The 20,823-nt window shown below is 42.2% G+C and overlaps 1 protein-coding gene across 1 annotated transcript; it reads left to right on the forward strand.

The window, feature by feature from the left end:
* Nucleotides 1-19,247: 19,247 nt before the first annotated feature.
* LOC522364 (melanoma-associated antigen B17-like) lies at nt 19,248-20,174 on the forward strand. Its single transcript, XM_005228335.1, has one exon. The coding sequence runs from the start codon at nt 19,248-19,250 to the stop codon at nt 20,172-20,174; it is 927 nt and encodes a 308-aa protein (XP_005228392.1).
* The last annotated feature ends 649 nt before the right edge of the window (nt 20,175-20,823 follow it).

Genomic DNA, 20,823 nt, shown 5'->3' on the forward strand with positions numbered 1-20,823 from the left:
ATAGTGCAGGTTAGTAGGGGTCGAGCAAACCAAGTTTAGATCTCTATTTTCTTCCTGATTTAAACTAGTAACTTCTGCATATTATTTATTTCATTTTTATCGAATATTTTTACTTCTAACAGATTCTTTTTCTTCAGAATACTGATTTGGTAATGATATTCCAGTTTTATTTATTGCTGTTTTAGGATTTTAAAGTTACAGTTTTGGTAGATGTAAAAGAAATCATGAACCATCTGTACTGTCTTTATGATCTGGAAGTAGGTAATTGTCGCTGAAAGAGAGATTTTCATGGTAATGAAAAACGGCCACAGAATATTGAGAAACCAAAAACAATTAAGCATAAAGAAAAAGTTTTAATTTGTAGTTTTTATTTTTATTTGTTTTTTGTTATTTTTTTTTTTTTTTAAAAAGAATATTTATTTTTTTTTGTCCAATGCACTGCATAATCTCTGCTATCTACTGCATAAAAATAACCTCAGATAGGAAGGGGGTATTTTGGAGTTCATAATAATCATAACTACCATTAAATTAAAGACCAGTGTTTCTTAATCAGTATGACTCTGCTTATATGTATACATAATTCTAGCATTCATGCAGGATAGGATTTAGCAGACTCATTTATAGATGGATAACTTGCAGTTGTCTCAAGTTCACAAGACTGATAAAGTGACCTTCATCAGACAAGTCCCCTGATGTGCACTAGTCCAGAGTCCTTCCCTTTCTTTGCAAGGCAAGCACTGAGGAAATCTCTTTTCACCAGTGACATATTTGGTACCATGACTAAATTGCTGCCAGGGTGAACTCAGTGGTCTTGCCCAAACTGCTGGCTGGAGACCCCTGACTTTCACCCTATCTCTCCCATGAAAACTTGCTTGCTGTCACTCTCTGCTTTGTTCTCTTTCCATGACCCACAGGGCAAGATCTGTTCAGTCACTGTGTCATGGCTCCCCTCAATTAAGAGCTGCAAGGAGTACGCCCAGCTCTGCATACCCAAAGAACACTTGGGTGGCAGTTGACACTATCCTTGGGCCTGGCAGACACAGAATTTCCAATGGTGAAGGCGCCCACTGAGGCCAAGACTTTTCTCCTCTCAGTCTTTGTCATTTCCTCTACGGTCTACTATTTTGAGGTGAGAAGTTTAACCGAGAAGACTGCATGATGTTCAAATTCAGATCAGATCAGATCAGATCAGTCGCTTAATCGTGTCCGAATCTTTGCAACCCCATGAATCAGCACGCCAGGCCTCCCTGTCCATCACCAACTCCCGGAGTTCACTGAGACTCATGTCCATCGAGTCAGTGATGCCATCCAGCCATCTCATCCTCTGTCCTCCCCTTCTCCTCCTGCCCCAATCCCTCCCAGCATCAGAGTCTTTTCCAATGAGTCAACTCTTTGCATGAGGTGGCCAAAGTACTGGAGTTTCAGCTTAGCATCATTCCTTCCAAAGAAATCCCAGGTGATCTCCTTCAGAATGGACTGGTGGATCAGGGACTTGATTGGGTGAGTTTCTCTCTGTAAGTCCTCGAGCCCAATTCCCTCCCTATACGTTCTTAATCCCAGTGTGGTTCTGGGACCATAACTGCATCAGGGGCCAAAACTGGGGGACTCTGCAGCCTTCTCTATAGATTTTTGGCCTACTCGCTGCACCCTGATGTTACACTGTGGGCGATCCCCTCCCTTCTGGGGGTCTCAAGCAGACTTTATCAACCCCAGAGCAGAGGCAGTAAGCGAGCACCTTTCTCAGCAGGCTTAGGACTCTCTGCCTAGGAGACAGTCCACTTCTCCCAAGATCACCATCAGAAACTCCAACCTCCCCCACGTCATAGCTCTACACCTTCCCTTGTGTCCTTGATTTCTCTTCTATCCTGATCTCCAGATTTCTCAGACTGTCTCTTGATCCTTGAGCCTCCTTGCTGGTTAGGTGTTGCTTCTTTCACTTCTATAAAGTAATGTGGTCAGTCGCTAAGGCATGTCCAACTCTTTGTGGCCCCTTGGACTGAAGCCCACCTGGATCCTCTGTCCACGGGATTTCCCAGGCAACAATACTTGAGTGGATTACCATTGCCTTCTTTAGGGTACCTTCCCAATCCTGTGATTGAACCCACATCTCCTGCATTGCAGGCGGATTCTTAGCAAGGAGCCACTTCAGGAGTCCAACAAGGAGCCCCTCTTCAATATCACAGTGACAATACCCTGAGGGAACTTTTGCCTAGTATTGTTATCACTGCCTTGTGATACTCCAGTCCTACCTTTCGGCTCTGAGTCTTTTTCTTTTACTTCAGTCATAACCGTAAACTTTTTAGTGGGCTCAGAGCCTAGGTCTCGTCCCTCCCTCTCTGAAGCTTTAGGCCCTTGGATGCTGGTCATTTTACTCCCACTGGCTTCTGTTCCTTTTCAGACTAACCCAAGGGCCTCCTCAGGCTCACCAATCAGGTAGATTTCAGGTGCTCACAGGGAACCCACTGTTGACATGGGAGTGCACCAGAACAAATAACTCCCATTGGTCCCTGTCTTGTGACATCCTAACCCCAAAATGGGAGGCGAGGGCGGAAGTCCCATGCATCCAAATGTTCATGACCCTATTCCAAAATCCATGTCTAAAGAACTCCTTTTAACTCCTGTGAAAGTGCTCACACCCCTTTCAAAGTGCCTCCTTCTCCAACAGGAGACCGATGTTTTATATGATCAGCTTATTAGTCCACTTCCCCAAGAACCACAACCAGGAACTGCTACCTCCCCAGTTCTGAGGCGGGGACAGTCTTGCCCAGACCATCCTCTCTAATGTACCATCTAGCAGCTGGAGACCCAAGGCCCCCACAAATTCAACTCATGGATTCTGCCTTTGCATACTTAGATGATAGAGTAGGTTGAGGAGGTAAAAAGGATTCAGGGGACAACAGCAAAAAGCATAATTACCCAACGTGACAGCTCAAACCCCTGCACCACCTTAGGGTTACTCTCCCTTAACAAAGCCAACGGCAGGGACGATCCAGGAAGCCTGGATCAGAGCCACTGTCTTGTGCACAAACGGATGGATCTTCCTACAGCCAGGGGTGAGTGACTGAAGGACGAATGCTCCCTGTTTGGGAAAGTCCACCAGTACCCTACCCGATAGATGTACAAATGAGAGGGCCTCCAGAAGCATGACCGCAGTCCCTCCAGTCCTATAGGAGACTTGAGGCTGCCAAACCAAGCTAGCCGAGGGGACTGAAGACTGATGGAGCCTGGGAACCTCCATGGCTCCCAAAGGACATCTGCGCATTTCCCCAAAGGAGCCTCAGGTAACCCTTGATGTGGCAGGAAGGACAGTTATTTTATATGTGGGGCAGCTACCCAGTGCTGATTTCCATTGGCCTCAGCCCTCCAATCCTCCATGATAATGGGGATGGAAGGAAGGTCCCAAACCAAGTGACCTGCCCCTCCCCTCAAGTCCTTGCTAGGAAAATTTACCTTTGATCATCAGTTTCTGATCATGTATGACTGCCCCCTCCTCTTCTTGGGAAGAAACTTGCTCACGAAATTCCAACAAGAGTCCAAGCTGGAGACCCTCATGGAGAAGACACCCAGCAAGAAAAATGACTGCTCTTGGCTGGGGGAGCCTGCCTCCATATGACAGGGATAGAATAGCATAGGATACAGTTAGCTGTCCCAGGTGACTCGGTGGAAAAGTATGCACCTGCAATGCAGGAGACAAAGGTTCAATCCCTGGGTGTGGAACATCCCCTGGAGGAGGAAATGGCTACCCATTCCAGTACTCCTGCCTGGAGAACCTGGAGTACTTCAGTTCATGGGGTTGCAGAGTCAGACATGAATGAGGGCCTGAGCACAGACAGAAAGAGAGCGGGTAGCTATAGAAGTCTAGTAGGCGTCTAGAGATAGAGAAACCTAGGAACCTTTGGGAGACCAGTGTAAGTTACTGATCACTCAAGAAATGTATCAAAAAGTCGTGAAAGTAGCAGGCTTGCTTAAATATAAAGCCCGTAAACTGGAACATGCCATATGCTCCAGTCCCACAGTAAAAGAAGAAATGTCACCCACCCTTCTACTGATTTGAGAAGTACTATGATAATCGAGATTGACCTCATAGGGTCAGACACTCTCCTGCCCCAAACGAAAGCGGGAGTGAGTTATGTAAGCCTGACCTCTATTTCAAAGAAGCAGTCTTTCCCCTTCATTCACTTTCCTTTGATTATAAAAATGCAACCCACTTAATCCTCAGGGCAGAGCTCCATTACCTGCCTGCTTGCATTTCTTACAAGCGTCCCTATAATTAATACATCTATTTCTTGTCTAACACTTTCCCTTTCTGAATTCCTTCTGTGCTGAGACACATACACCTTGAGCCTCCCAGTAAGTCCAGGCACTAGGACTAGGAGAATTAGAATCACTAGGAGAGTGATTCTAATTAAAATACCATGAATCAAGGTCCCAAACAAGAATTTGGCTGGATTCAAGTCCTGGCCAGATGGGTTTCAGTCCAAGCCTTGTGGGCTCAAGTCCCAGCCTGAGGTGAATATTTTCAAACAGAGGAAGGTCTCCATGCCACCCTGTCCAAATTTTTTCAACTTTGGCCATTAAACTGGTTCACAGTGCTAGAAACTAAAGTCACTTGTCTGCATTTCTCTGCACCTAGTCTCCCAGTATCTTTCCCTTCGGGTGTACAAATCCAGACTTGTATGCCACGAATATCTCCATTTTGTGTGCTTATAAATTCAAACCGACGTGGCCTGCGGGTTGGAATGGAAAAAAAAAAAAAAAAAAGAAAGAAAAAAAAATGTTCTAAAAGTTTATCTGGCTATCTTTAGAAAGGGGCTTCCTGGTGGCTCAGAGGGGGGGGGGGGGGTAAAGAATTTCCCTGCAATGAAGGACACCCAGGTTTGATCCCTGGGTTGCCAAAGGCCCCTGGAGAAGGAAAAGGCGAACCCATTCTAGTATTCTGCCTCAGAAATCCTCATGAACCAGTGGGTGCCTGCCGTCTACAGTCAATGTTGTTGCCAAAGAATCGACAGGACTCAACAACAAGCTCCTAACACCTCTTCTCCTCCACTACTTCTTCTTGTGTTTGCCCCATTTTCCCACATTTTGGGAGAGGTCTTGTTGATGTCTGTTAGAAGAGAATCCTTCCTGCCCTACAGCTTCTAAAGTTTTTCCACTTTGGAAAGGATCTAGATTCAACATTTTCTTATTTTATAGATGGAGAATTTGCATCTTGTTCCATGACTGTGGGAGAAAGGACACAACAACTACCTCTTTGTTATTGTAATAACTCTGATTTATGGATTTGAAAAAAAATTTAAATTATTACATAACAGCCTTTACCACAGTCTTCTCATGATCTTTTTTAGTAAATATAAATCACCTTTCACTGTCTGAGATGTTACTGTTGAATGAAAAGATGTCTGTGATACTAAGAATGTTGCATCCACTTGCTGGCAAATGCCAGCAGGGTAAGATGACTTAACCACAAAGATCGCCAGCAGTTTCAATTATCCCCTGTATTCCTTTTGTTGCTGGAAGTTAGTATGCTCCCTTTAGCAGATATGGTCTCTATCCTTTTTAGCCTTTCCACTTCTTGTAACTCAGAGATTATCTCTTGCCTCTCCTGTGTTTGCATAAGCATTTCCTCATATTCCTATTGTCTTTCTATAGCTCTGCATTGTATTTTAAATCACTGCCTCTATCAGAAGCATATTCTAATCAGGTGACTCAGTTAACTGCAATGGGCTTAGGAAGTCTGTCCTATAAGGCGAGAAAAGTTGGACACTAGCAACTGAATCACGAGTTGCATCCTCCTGTTTATTTCAAACCCTTATTTTGAATTAATAGATTCATACATTGTAAAAACAATTATGGGAAAGATTGAAGGCAGGAGGAGAAGGGGACGACAGAGGATGAGATTTGTTGGATGGCATTATGGACTCAATGCACATCAGTTTGAGTAAGCTCCAGGAGTTGGTGATGGACAGGGAAGCCTGCATGCTTCACAAAGAGTTAGACACAACTGAGAGACTGAACTGAACTGAGTGATGGGTGAACACCTTTCATGGACACGTTGGCCTTTTATATGTTCTTCTTTGGAGAAATATCTATTCAGCTCTTTTACTTCTGAACAATAGATATGGCAAGGTGATGGGTGCCACCCTTATGGTTACATTATAGTACCTGATGGCATTCCTTGATCACAGACATTATTTTAGGAGATGTTATTTTGCTAGAGATATGTTCTTACTTCCCTACCTACCTTGAATAAGAAACCTGTCAAGTTTGCTACTGCTAAGTCACTTCAGTCAAGTCCGACTCTGTGTGACCCCATAGACCGCAGCCCACCAGGCTCCCCCGTCCCTGGGATTCTCCAGGCAAGAACACTGGAGAGGGTTGCCATTTCCTTCTCCAGTGCATGAAAGTGAAATGTGAAAGTGAAGTCACTCAGTCGTGTCCCACTCTTAGCGACCCCATGGACTGCAGCCTACCAGGTTCCTCCGCCCATGAGGTTTTCCAAGCAAGAGTACTGGAGTGGGGTGCCACTGCCTTCTCCAAGTTTGGAACTACCTATAAAAAGGGCAATGTGTCATGGAACTGCAAGCTGAGGTTAGGAACGGAGAACTGCAAAAATTATTGTCATGAACAACTCTGTCCAAACATCTGCATTAAGAACCTTGACTGACCTCTAGCATGGTTTCTAGCAGCAACCTAAGGCCACATTCTAGGACAACTCGTCTACCCCTGAGTTCCTGTTTAGAAAATTTCAAGGCTACCAAAGGAATCAGTTCCAGCCAACATCTGACATAAGCCCCTCATCTTCCTTTACTGAGAGTGTCTATTTAAAAAGAAAGAAAGAAAAAAAAAAAAAAAAAAAAACAACCCTCACAATTACAAATCCTTCCTCTGTCCCTTTGAGATGTATGTATCTCCTGCAACCCAGGAGTGTCTTTCTCAAGGACCTGAAAGCCTTTCCACTGAAATGTAACAGGAAGGAAGGGTAAAGCCTTTGTCTCCAGTTTCTGTGGGAAATGTGAAGTCAAACAACAGAAAGAACCAACAGTTCAATTTTGAAAAATAAGTAAAGGACTTGAAGAGATATTTCTACAAAAAAGATAAATCAGTCACCAAAAAGTATATGACAAGATGCTCAGGATCATTAGGAACATGTATATAAGAACACAATGGGATACCGTTGGATCCCTCCTGTGTTGCTGGTAAGAATGCAAAATGGTTCAGCCTCTCTGGAAAAGAGTTTGGAAGTTTCTCAAATTTAAAGAAAAAATTACCATAGGACCCAGCAGTTCTATTCCTAGGTATATAATTTAAACAATTTAGAATTTGCAATCAAACAAATATTTGTACACAAATATTTAAAGATGCATTATTCATAAAAGCCCGAAACTGCAAACAATCCAAAATTTCTATCAACAACAAAATGTTGTATATTCTTAAAATGGAATAGGATTCAGTCATAAAGAGGAATGAAGTACTAATAACTAAGAGACCATGGATGAGCCTTGGAAACATTATGCTAAATGAAAAGGTCACATACTATATGAGACCATTTATATGAATTATCCAGGATAAGCAAATTCAAAGTGACAGAGTGCAGACTGATGCTTCCCAGGGACTAGGGAGTAGTGTGAATGAGAAGCAATTTTTTGAAGGGTAAGAGGTAAAGTAAGCAGATAGGGTAGGTGTTCCTGGAGAAAGAGAACTTAGTATGGCTTTCCTGACATAAAAGACACCATTTTTGGCGTAAATCATTTTGTGATCAAAGCCTCTGGACAATGTTTGCCCTTGAGCAGACATCAGTAATAATGAACTTAAGGAAACAAAAGAATGCAACAACGAGTGACTGTTATCAGGCAGGAGTTGTACCAGTACCAAAGGTAATAAATCAGTTGTAAAAATGCCCAGTCCTTTCAAGGATAAACATTAGCCAGAAGCACATCCTTCAGCTGTTTTGCAGAATTCAAACCCGCCTCAAGTGATCAAACTCAAGATCAACTGGAACCGAAGGAATGGTGATTTATCTTTTCTGATCTTCGTGACTTCAATCACCTGTAAAGCTTGGACTCCACTGACCTTTGTGTCAACTCTATGCTGAACTCTCTGCTGCTCAAGCCCCTTCATGAATATGTATGTACCCTTAGCTTAAAATTTTCCCAATTTTGCTGTCCAGGGAAACACTGCTTTGGGAACGATCCCTGCTGTTCTCCTTACTTGCTGCAAGAAATAAATCCTTCCTTCTCCTGCTCTTTGACTGGGCTGTGTCATTTGGCTCAACACTCACCAAGAGGTGAACATAGTTTTCCGGTCCGTAGAAGTTACTTCGTGGAATGAAGGATATGTTGAAATAAGACAGAAGTGGTGACTGTACAACACTGTGAATGAACTAATGGCACAGAATTATTTGCTTTAAAATGGCATCGGAATATATATACATATGAATTATATTTTTAATATATAATATTCTGTATAATGTATAATATAATCAAATGATTGATTCCACTATGTGTGTGTGTGTGTGTGTGTGTGTGTGTGTGTGTGTGTATACTGTTGTTGTTTAGTCGCTCAGTCATGTCCAACTCTTTGTGAACACTGGGACCATAGCCTGCCAGGCTCCTCTGTCCCTGTGGTTTCTCACACCAGAATAATGGAGTGCATTGCTATTTCCTCCTCCAGGGGTCTTCCCAACCCAGGGAGTGAACCTGCATCTCCTTCAAATCTCCTGCACTGCAGGTGGATTCTTCACCTCTGAGCCACCAGGGTATAACTAAAGAATTAGCATTCGATGGACCCTAATGAAGTAATGGATAAGGGTGAAATGAAGATCGTCACCAATTGTCAGTACCACCACAAAGTAGAAAACAAACACTACATATCTCTAATGGAAGCACACAACTTTGTCTCAAGAGTGATTAGCCAATAAACAAATGAATACATAAATAAACTTTAAATTTAACAAGCTGTTTCCTATAATTATTGAGGATTATTGATGCTGAGTTTCAAGTCTACTAAGTTCATTGTTTTATTCTCCAAAGTGTTGTTTATGATTGTTTTTATTATAATTATCATGACTTTAAATTTTAAAACTGCAGTAAAATGGGACAGCTTTTAGAAACCTATAAATCACTAAATTGAAAATGTAGTCCAAACCTACAGTACCATCAAAATGTCCATGACAAGCCAGATTTGGTGGCCCATTACACCAAATGGTCAGGGAGAAACTAATCACCAGCTTCCTTGAATTCTTCTAAATCATACAAAAAGACAGAAAATGGATCAACCATTTTAACAGGGACACCCTCCTTGACACAAAGTCTAGGTAAGAATGTCCCAATAAAGGAATACTTGAGCAAAGATCACTCTCACACAGCCATGTGATTAAATGAAGAAATAGGCTGTGTCTAAGGAACACGACTAGCACCTAAAGAGCAGAAACTGCAACAAGGAACACACAGGTATCATATTAGGAAAAAACTGACAACTGGAAACTACTGCATTTACATAAAAAGGAGAAAATGCATTTGTAAAGGGAAAGAACAGTTTTTTTGCACTTGTATTTTCAATACTGTTGACACCAAATGTATGAGTTTTTCTTTGTTTTTCACACACAAACCAATTCTCTAACACCAGCTGAGTATCTACCATGATTCAATTTGTTTCTGATAGTATCTACCTGGAGTTAGCATCACATCTCACAAGTTAAGGGCTCATTCCCACAAGAGTGCCTTACACTTAGTCAAATCCAGGTCTCTTGTAATTCTGACTGACTAGCTTTAAATCAGGGTTACCACAAACCCTTCCCAGGGTTGAATAATTTCTGAATCAGCTCAAAGTACTCAAGAAAACAGCTGACTTATTAGATGATTGGTTTATCATAAAACATCTGACTCCCCAACAGCCAAATGGACAAGATGCTTGGAGTGAGGTGTGGGAAAGGGGTACAAAGCTCTCAGACCCTGTCCACCTCCACCACCCTCACATCTCCTACGTGTGTTCAGCAAACTGGAAGCTCTCCAAACTGTCTTATTAGGATTCATTTGGAGGTTTCCTTCCGTAGCCATAATTAATTAAGTCATTTGTTGTTGCTGTTTACTTGCTAACTCATGTCTGACTCTTTTGTGAACACATGGACTGTCATCCACTAGGCTCCTCTGTCCATGGGACTTCTCAGGCAAGAATACTGAGTTAGGTTGCCATTTCCTCTTCCAGAGGAACTTTCCGACCCAGAGATCAAACCTGCATCTCCTGCATTGGCATGTGGGTTCTTTATGGTTGAGCCACTGGGGAAGCCCCCATGGAATGTAGGAAGAATTCCCAATAAAGGAAGAAACAACACATGGATACGTGGTACCATCTCTGCTATTCGACAGAAATTTTCCTGCTTTCCCATGTGAATATCTCAGAAACCATCACTCCCATCCTCACAATGAGAAAAAACCTGAACAAACAGAAAATCAAAAACTCTTTCTAGGATCTATCAGAAAACTGAAGTTACAGGGAAAACCACAGCCACCCCAAACTGAAGATCTAGGCAAATAAAGGGAATCACAGCTCATCAGCAGCAGAATGTCCTAGATCTAGGAGTGAGGAGAAAATTCCAAGCCAGGCTTCAACAATACATGAATTTCCAGATGTTCAAGCTGGTTTTAGAAAAGGCAGAGGAACCAGTGATCAAATTGCCAACATCAGCTGGATCATCAAAAAAGCAAGAGAGTTCCAGAAAAACATCTATTTCCATTTTTTTGACTATGCCAAAGCCTTTGACTGTGTGGATCACAATAAACTGTGGAAAATTCTGAAAGAGATGGGAATATCAGACCACCTGACCTGCCTCTTGAGAAATCTGTAAGCAGGTCAGAAAGCAGCAGTTAGAACCGGACATGGAACAACAGACTGACACCAAATAGGAAAAGGAGAAAATCAAGGCCCTATATTGTCACCCTGCTTATTTAACTTCTATGCAAAGTACATCATGAGGAATGCTGGGCTGGAGGAAGCACAAGCTGGAATCAAGATTGCCGGGAGAAATAACAGTAACCTCAGATATGCAGATGACACCACCCTTATGGCAGAAAGTGAAGAAGAACTAAAGAGCCTCTTGATGAAAGTGAAAGAGAAGACTGAATAAGTTGGCTTAAAACTCAACATTCAGAAAACTAAGATCATGGCATCCTGTCCATCACTTCGGCAAATAGATGGGGAAACAGCGGAAACAGTGATGGACTTATTTTTTTGGGCTCCAAAATCACTGCAGATGGTGACTGCAGCCATGAAATTAAAAGAAGCTTACTCCTTGGAAGAAAAGGTATGATCAACCTAGACAGCATATTAAAAAGCAGAGATGTTACTGTGCCAACAAAGGTCCATCTAATCAAGGCTATGCTTTTTCCACTAGTCATGTGTGGATGTGAGAGTTGGACTATAAAGAAAGCTGAGCACCGAAGAATTGATGCTTTTGAACTGTGGCGTTGGAGAAGACTCTTGAGAGTCCCTTGGACTGCAAGGAGGTCCAACCAGTCCATCCTAAAGGAAATCAGTCCTTAATATTCATTGGAAGGACTTATGTTGAAGCTGAAACTCCAATACTTTAGCTACCTGATGTGAAGAGTTGACTCTGTTGAAAAGACCCTGAGGCTGGCAAATATTGAGGGCATGAGGAGAAGGGGAGAACAGAGGATGAAATGGTTGGATGACATCTAGGAAGCTCACAGAATACAAAGCAGGATAAACAGAAAATAAAAATCTAAACTTTGGCATATCACACTCAAACTTCAGAAAACCAAAAGAAAACATAATTCTTGAGGAACACTAGAGGGAAAAAAAAAAAAAAAGAACTTGCTATAGAAGAACAAGAGTAACAATTACCTAAGATTTCTCTTCGTGAACCATGCTATCAAGAAAAGACTAGAATTAAAGTTTCAATTCATTGAAAGAAAAAAAAAAAAACACTACTACATACCCAGAATTTAGTAGCAAGAGGGAAAAATCCTTCAACAATAATGAAAAACAAAGACTTTATATAACAAACAAAAACTGATGGAAATTTGTAACTAGCAGAACTACTCTGCAAGAAATGCTAAAAGAAATTCTTCTGGGCAAAGGAAAATGATGTAGGTCAGGAAATCTGGCCTATGTAAAGAACGGTACAGAGTTAGAGAAAGAATAAATGAAGTTAAAATAAACCTTTGTATTACCTCCAATTAATCAAAAAGATAACTATTTATTGAAAATAATAATAAACAAACAATGCATCTAGTGATTATACCTTATGGATAAAAAAAATGGCAGAAATGGTAGAAAGGCCAGGAGAGGAGGAACTGGGAAACAAGATACTTGTACCAACCGTGAAGCTGGATGTTGTTATTTAAAAGAGGATTTGAATGAGTTGCAAATGTATCATGCAAACTCTACAAAAAACAGTAAAAAAATTTTTAAACATATAACTGATTTCCCAAGAGGACAGACAATGAAATAATGTTAAATCTTCATTCAAAAGTAGACAAGGCAGAAAAACAGCAGAATATTAAAACAACAACAAAGAATAAATTCAATGAACAGAAAACAGATACGAATATGGTCAATGTTAAACAAACTCTGCATAATCACTTTTAATGTGAATGGTATTTAAAAGGTAGAGAAAAGAAAGGTAGATGAAAAGAAATTGAAACAACAAAAATATACCTACCCCTATGCTGTCCATCTTTATTTTGGGCTTTCCTGGAGGCTCAGATGGTACAGAATCCACATGCCTTGCAGGACACCAAGGTTCGATACCTGGGTTGGGAAGATTCCCTGGAGTAGGGCATGGCAGCCCACTCCAGTACTCTTGCCTGTAGAATCCCCATGGACTGAGGAGTCTGGCAGGCTATGGTCCATGGGCTCCAAAGAGTCAGACATGACTGAGCGACTAAGCACATGGGATCTATAAGAAACCCACTCTAAATTCAAAGACATGAATAGATTAAAATAAAGGGATAGAGAAAACTATGCAATGCTAATATGAGTGGTAAAAAAAAAATCTGTACTCACTGAATCTATTTCTGGTAAAGCAATATTCAAACAAGAAAATCAGGAATAAAAATGGGCATTACTTAAAGATTAAGTGGTCAACACTCAAAGAAATCATAGCAAACTTTAAGGTGTATGGACCTAAAGAAGCTTTGTTAAAATAAAATACCCAGAGCAAACATTGATGTGGCAAATATAATCTCAAAGGAGATATCAACACATGTCTTTTACTAATTGACAGATTCAGTGGGCAGAAAATCAGTAAGGTCCAGTTGAACTGAAAAGTAACAAGCATTAATGAGATCTAAATGACATTTATAGAATATTGAATGACAGCAGGAAACACATTATTTTCAAGTTCACATGAAACATATATCAAGACAGATCACAGTCTAAGCCATAAAATGTATATCATCAAATTTAAAACATACAAATAATACAGAGAATTCTCTCAGTGTGATGGAAATAAACTAGAAATTGATAACAAAAGACAGCAGGAAAACTAAAGATTATTTGCAGACTAAACAATAAACATCTGAATAACACATGGGCCAAAGAGAAATTCTAATGAGAAATTTTAAAATATTTTTACAAAATGAAAACAAAATTACAACTTATCAGAAGTTGTGTGATGCAGCAAAATCAGTAAAGAGGTATACACAGCATTGAGTGCCTATAACAAAAAAAAACCTACAATTAATAACTTAAGCTTCTATATTAGTAAACTTGTGAAAGAAAAGAAAAAGCAGAGGAAGAATAAATCAAAGCAGAAACCAATGACACTGAAAAAAGGAAGGTAATGCAGAAAAAGAACAAAGCCCAAAGAAGTTTCCTTCAAGATACAAAATAAAAAGAAGATACAATTCTCCCCAGGCTAAAGAAGAACAAAGAGAGAAAACAAATTAAATTACTAATAGTAGAAATGAAGGAGGGGCCATTACTACTGATTCCATGGACATTAAAAGGATAATGAGTGAATATTATAAACAACTCTGTGCCTACAAAAAGGAAAGGTTCCGGTGAGAAACTTCTTGAAAGTATAACTTAGCCCCACTGTCACAAAGAAAAATAGATACTCTGAATAGGTCTGTATCTATTAAAGAAATTTAATCCATAAGTAATAAGCTTTCAATAAAGACAGTAACAGACCCAGATGTTTCCACTGATGAATTCTAACAAAAATTTAAGGAAGAAATGATAACAATTCTCTACAATCTCTCCCAGAAAATAGAAGCAAAAGGAACACCTCCTAATTCCTTTTCTGTGAGATGAGTATTACACTCAAATATCAAAATCAGATGAAGAAATTAAGAGAAAAAAATTGAACACAAATACCTCTCATGAACACAGAAGCAAAATCCCCAAAAAAATATAAGAAAAGAAACCTAACAATCCATACAAGGAATTACATACTCTATCTAAGTAGGATGCATTTCAGATGTGCAACATTTGAAAATCAGTAATCATAAATCATAATAACAATAGTCTAAGGAAGATAATCACAAGATGAGATCAACAGATGAAAGGAAAAAATCATCTGATAAAATTCAACACCCATTCATCATAAAAATTCTCAGCAAACTAGATACAGACAGGCATTTCCTCAGCTTCATATAAAACATCTAAAAAGAAATACAGGTAAAACATCATACTTCATAGTGAGAAGACAGATGCTGTCACATTAAGGTGAGGAACAAGGTGAGGTTATCCCTTCTCACCATGCCTATTCAACACTGTACTGAAAGTCCTAGCCAATGCAAAGAGATAAGAGAAGGAAGCAAAAGATACAGATATTTGGAAGGGAAAAATGGAATTATAAGCATCAATAACAAGAAAACTCTTGGCATTAATAAGCCAGGAGTATATGTTAATAAGGTTAATACATTATCAATATATAACTACTATATAATTAATATATTAATAAGGTTAATACATAATAGTCAATTCTTTTCCAATAAAAAGATGGAACTTGCAATTAAAAACTTAACTCCATTTACATTAGCACCAAAATATATTAGAAATAATTCTTCAAAAAATATGTATAAGATTTACATGAGAAAAACTCATAATCTGCACTGAAAAAAATTAAAGATAAATAGACATGCCATGTTCATAGATAGGGAGATGCTATATTGTTGAGATGTCACTTATTGCCAACTTAACCTAGGCACTTAATGCAATTCTGTTCAAAATTCCAGCAAGTTAGCTTCTGGATAGCAGCCAACAATTTAAATTTTATGTCAACAATGAAATGATCCATAATACCCACTGAAGTCAATATTAAAGATCAAAGTCAGAGAACTGATATTACTGGATTTCAAAACTTACTTTAAAGCTACAATACTCAAGACTGTATGCTATTAACAGAATAATAGACAGATCAATGCCACAGAACATAAAATCTAGAAACAGACACCCCAAACACTCAACCGACCTTTAACAAAGGCACAAAGGCAATTCAATAGAAAAGGACAGTCCTTTAAACTTACAGTCCTGGGATAACTAGACATCCATATCTAAGAAAAATGAATTGACATACAAACTCTAAACCTTTCAAAATAATTAACTCAAAGGGAATCACAGACCTAAATGAAAAACTCACAATTTAAAAAAAAAAATTGCAGGGACATCCCTGGCAGTCCAGTGTTTAAGAATCAACACTTCCACTGCTGGGGGAAGAGGTTTGATCACTGGTCAGGGACTAGGATTCCACGTGCCATATGGAATAGGCAAGAAAATCTAGAAGATAACACGGGGCCAATACTTGAGTTTGGTAATGAGATTTTAGGCACAAAACCAAAAGCACAGTCCATGAAAGAAAATAATAAGCTGAACTTTGTTAATATTAAAAACTTCTATCTGCAAAATATACTAAAAAGAGAATGAGAAAGAAAGGCCACAAAAGGGTAGTTATAAATATATTTGCAGGGAAAGAATGGAGACACAGACGTAGAGAACGGGCATGTGGACACATCGGGGGAAGCAGACAGTGAGACGAATTGAGAGAGTGGCGTGGACTAATATGCACTACCATGTGGACAAATATGCACTACCATGTGGACAAATATGCACTACCATGTGGACAACAGGCATGTGGGGGAAGTTGCTGGGTGACACAAAGAATCAGCTCTGTGACGACCTAGAGGGATGAGGTCGGAGGTGGGAGGAAGGTTCATGAGGGAGGAGATATATGTATACTTATAGCTGCTTCATACAAGAAACCTGACACACCATTTAATTATCTTCTAATTAAAAATAATTGTTAAAAAATCTATGAATTTAAAAACTAGAAAAAAAATCTGGAAAGTACATATAGCCACTAGAGTTATATACAACAATGCCAAATGAATAAAAGTCAGAAGTAATGAAAAGAAAAAGATCACAATAACAATTTGATTCTTGAATTAAAAATCTTAGAAAACAGGACAGGAAATATTCAAACATGTAAGAGACTTCAAAAATCTGGAATAAAAAAAAAGATCACGGCAGCAAAATCATCCAGTTGGTCTGGAAGAATCAACAGTTACTTACACCAAGTAACAGAAAATATACCATAAACAAAAGCAACCATAGAAAAAATTTACTTACAAAGAAACTTTAGAAAAATGTATACAGCCTTCATGGAGGCAAGGAGAAGAATTTCCTGAGAGTCTTAGGAAAAAGAAGGCTCGAACAGAATAGTATATTATGTATATTCATGAAGAACAGATATTGTAAGACTGTCTATTTTCTGTAACTCCTTTACAGATTTTGTACCACATTCAGAGTAGCTGAAACCACAATGAAACACGGTCTGCTGTTTTTGTACGCAGAGGTAAACATGGAAATCTTATTGAAGGAATGAAGAAAACTATTAACAAAAGTGAAAACATAAAATTAAATAATCCCTGATGGACAGTAAGTCTCCACTGAACTTGACCCTATGTGTGCCTAGGTGGGGGAGTACTTAAGAGACTGGCATAGATGTGCAGCCTGCAAGGGAAGCAGACAACAGGATCAGCTGCAAAAGGCTTTAAACTTGAGCCCTGGATTCTTCCACTCTGCCCTGGGATCAGGAATCTCCACTGCTTCACTGAAGGAATCTGAGGCAGCATCTCCAAGGCCCCATGCCAGGACCAAGGGGCACCAAAGTTTGGCTTGGATGTGGCAGTATGGTCCAGATCATGAAATAACCAGCACAAAGTTTGTTGTGTGTGTGCTTAGTCACTCAGTTGTGTCTGACTCTTTGCAACCCCATGGACTGTAGCCCACCAGGCTCCTCTGTCCAAGGGGAAACTCCAGGCAAGACTACCAGAGTGGGTTGCCATGCCCTCCTCCAGGGGGTCTTCCAAACCCACAGATTGAACCCAGGTCTCCCGCACCGCAGGTGGATTCTTCACTGTCTGAGCCACCAGGGAATGCTAGTGGATGAGAACTGGCCCTTTAAATGATCACCTTAATAGACTATCACCCAGGGACTAAAAGAGAAAAGTTAGTATCACAGTAATTGTACAAAATGACAGAACACCATCTCAGAACTTTTGAGCAATGACCCTGCAGTCGACTGAGAACCCACAGTGAGAACTGTCAGGCTAAGGAGGACCTTCACTTACTCTTCTGGAATTGTATGAGCATGGTTGGGGACAGGGGTGGACTTATACCAGAAAGGGAAGGATTTCCAGGCCCTGTCAGCAGTCAATATGAATAAAGTTTCTGAGTGAGATGTGAGGGGGTCCACACCACAGAAAACAGTCTCCATCCTTCCCTCTCAGCTCATCTTACTTGTAGCAGCCATTTCCAGGAAGCTTCGGGTAGAAACGGCGAGATGAGACGTATGTGCACTTCATACCAGGAGACTCGGCGGTTCACATCTTTGATATGAGGCCTTGGCCTCAGGTCAGCAGATGGGACGTAGCCCAGCATCTACAGGGGTTAAGGCAAGGCATGGAGAACGACACAGCATTGCTTACTATAGAAGAGAGAGCCCAAGAGAGCCTTCGGTGTTAGTCTCATGGGCTCCAGGAAGGCTATTAGGCTTGGGCTCCCCAATTCTTCCTGTTGGGAGTGCTGACACAAGTGAGAGGCATGGAGTGAGCCAGCTGACAGTTCAGGACAGGGACGTCCCAGGACCCCTTAATAGTCAAGGGAAAGTCCACGTGCCAATCCTGTGAGAAGCTCCCCTGGAAACCCGCCTGTCCAGGTCCCGCCCCTGCTGTCCTCCTGGAGCCCAGATGCGCATGACAGGAAGTGACGTCCTCCTAAGCACGCTGGGGGAGTGACGCCATCCTTGACAGTGCCGCTATCTCTGAGAGCTGCCATTGACTGTGGCCAGAGGTAGCAGACCCAAGTGTCATCGGGTGTCAAGATTGGAGGTGACGTGAGTTACGAGTACAGGGACACGTCTCTGTACCCCGATTCCCTTTTCCCTCTGAAAAGAGAGGGCCGCACAGCGTCTGGCCACCCTACCCCTGCACTCAGACCAGAGAATCCAGCCTAGCTCTTAGGCCCCAAGACCATTCACTAACCCCTAGGGGGTCTCGGGAAAGAATGCCTCGGTCAGGCTCTGCTGGACCCCAGGTCCGCTCAGTAGAGGAAGAGCCACGAACACTGTGGAGTGAAGGGGGGACGCTTGGGAAGACTGAAGGTCTCGATACAGCAGAACGGCAGCCATGTGTAACCCCCACTCACTGCGATTTGGCTGCGGATCAGCCGCCGGGCAGCTCTAAAGGCTGAGGGGCTCTCTCACTGCGACCTGGGACACAGGACACTCGGAGAAGAGGGGAGTTTGGTTTGAGGGGCTTGCAGCTGGTCAGTAGAGTGAGGATGTCAGGGTTCGGGAAGAGTCAGGATGAGGACCATGCTCCCTGACAAACGGGCGACTCAGGACCCTCCCCTGTGGTCAGCGCTTCCTCTGGGCCAAGCATTGGGAAGGGGGGCGGCGGTCTGAGAGGGGAGCTTGGAGCCTGGTTGTGAAGGGCAGCCACGAGACAGCAGAAGGGAAGGTCCTGGGACCCTTCAGTGGGGGGATGAATACGCCCTCCTCTCCTCGTCTGGGGTGACAGGGAAGGTGGCAGCATCAATTTCAGACAGGAGAGGGAACAGACTTGGTGCGGGAGAGGGGGCCTTGGATATGGGGGTGTCTCGCACCAATTTTCATCCTGACTCAGAATGTCAGCTGAGAGGACCTGCCTTCCCTGCGAGCCCCCACTGCTGCCCCCCACTTCTAACTCCCAGGCAGGACTCTCCTCACTGAAGGTTCTCACATCATGTCCTTGTCTGTCCTCCAGGTGCCCTCCTTGCCTGCTTTCCTGCCCGCACTCCCACTTGCGGTCGCTGACCTGCTGTCACCATGCCTCGGAGGCACAAGAACAAGTCACGTGCCCCCGGGAAATGCCACCAGGACCAGGAGGGACACTCAGGAGGCCCAGGCCAGTGCTGCTGCAGCCCCAAAGGAGGAGCGCCCCTCCTCCCCCTCTTCTGCCCCTCAGGGTTCTCCCCCGAGCTCCCCTGCTGGCGATCACCAGGAGCTTCAGGGAGCCATGGCCCCTAGCTCTCCTGATGCACGGCCTTCATGTGCAGCATCTGATGAAGGTGTCCAAGGCCCCAAGGAAGAAAGTGCAGGTGCCTCCCAGGAAGCCCCTGCCACTCAGAGCACTCACAAAGATCCTCTGGCCAGGAAGGCCAGGATACTGGTGGAGTTCCTGCTGGAGAAGTACACCAAGAAGGAGCCCATCACGCAGAATGCCCTGATGAAAATCGTCAGCAGGAAGTACAGGCAGCACTTCTCTGAGATCCTCAGTACAGCCCGTGAGCACATGGAGCTGGTCTTTGGCCTGGAGATGAAGGAAGTCGACCGTAGAGGGAACATCTACACCCTCATCAGCAAGGTCAACCTCGGGGGAAACAATTGTCCAAGTGATTGGGGGGTGGCCTCCAAGTCTCGTCTCATCATGGTGCTCCTGGGGGTCATCTTCATGAATGGTAACTGTGCCACAGAGAATGAGATCTGGGAATTCCTCAGTATGTTGGGGATCTATGCTGGGAGGAGTTACTGGATCTTTGGGGAGCCTAGAAGGCTCATCACCAAAAATCTGGTGCAGAAGGAGTACCTGAACTACCGCCGGGTGCCCAATAGTGATCCTCCGCGCTACGAGTTCCTGTGGGGCCCGAGAGCTTGTGCTGAGACCAGTTAAGATGAAGGTACTGGAGGTTCTAGCCAAGTTCCACGGTAGGGTCCCTAGTTCCTTCCCAGACCTCTATGATGAGGCTCTGAGAGATCAGGTGGAGAGAGCAGGGCGGAGAGTTGTGGCCATGGCTGAGGCCAGTGCCCCTTCCAGGGCCAAGTCCTGCAGCTCCTCCCACATCTAGTGAGGGGGGCAGGGCACTTTGTTCCCTTTGTGTTGGAAGAGAGCAATCAAGCTCCTAAATAGTGCAGAGTACTGGGGTGGAGTGAACAAAACCCATATCTTCTTACAGTTTTAAATGGTAAGCCAGTTTAGGTCTAGTCTGTTTTAACAAAATATATATGTGTTTTCTTGTATCCATATGAGAAATACCTAATGAACGATGATTTAAATTAGAAAGGTAAAGAGGTGAAGGAGATGTTTAGTACTTTCAAATATTCTTACATTTGATAAGGTTTATTGTGCATCAGAATTCAAATGTATGAATCATATAAATCATATTTTCCAGCTGTTTTAATGTTTTAAAAGTTTGGGTATTTGTAAAACGCACTGAAAGTACTGAATATATTGTTCACAATGCAAAGAAGATAACATGACATTAGAGGAGAATTTTTCTTGAAGAGTAGTCAAGCTTCTAAAGAGTGCATGGTAGTGGGGG

Source organism: Bos taurus, unplaced genomic scaffold (genome assembly GCF_002263795.3).
Source record: "Bos taurus isolate L1 Dominette 01449 registration number 42190680 breed Hereford unplaced genomic scaffold, ARS-UCD2.0 ScbfJmS_892_Leftover_ScbfJmS_927, whole genome shotgun sequence".
NCBI classification, from domain to species: Eukaryota; Metazoa; Chordata; class Mammalia; order Artiodactyla; family Bovidae; genus Bos; species Bos taurus.

Bases quoted from the DNA above. Each gene is read 5' to 3' on its own strand.
- LOC522364 (XM_005228335.1), top strand. From the start codon at position 19,248: ATGTCCTTGTCTGTCCTCCAGGTGCCCTCCTTGCCTGCTTTCCTGCCC.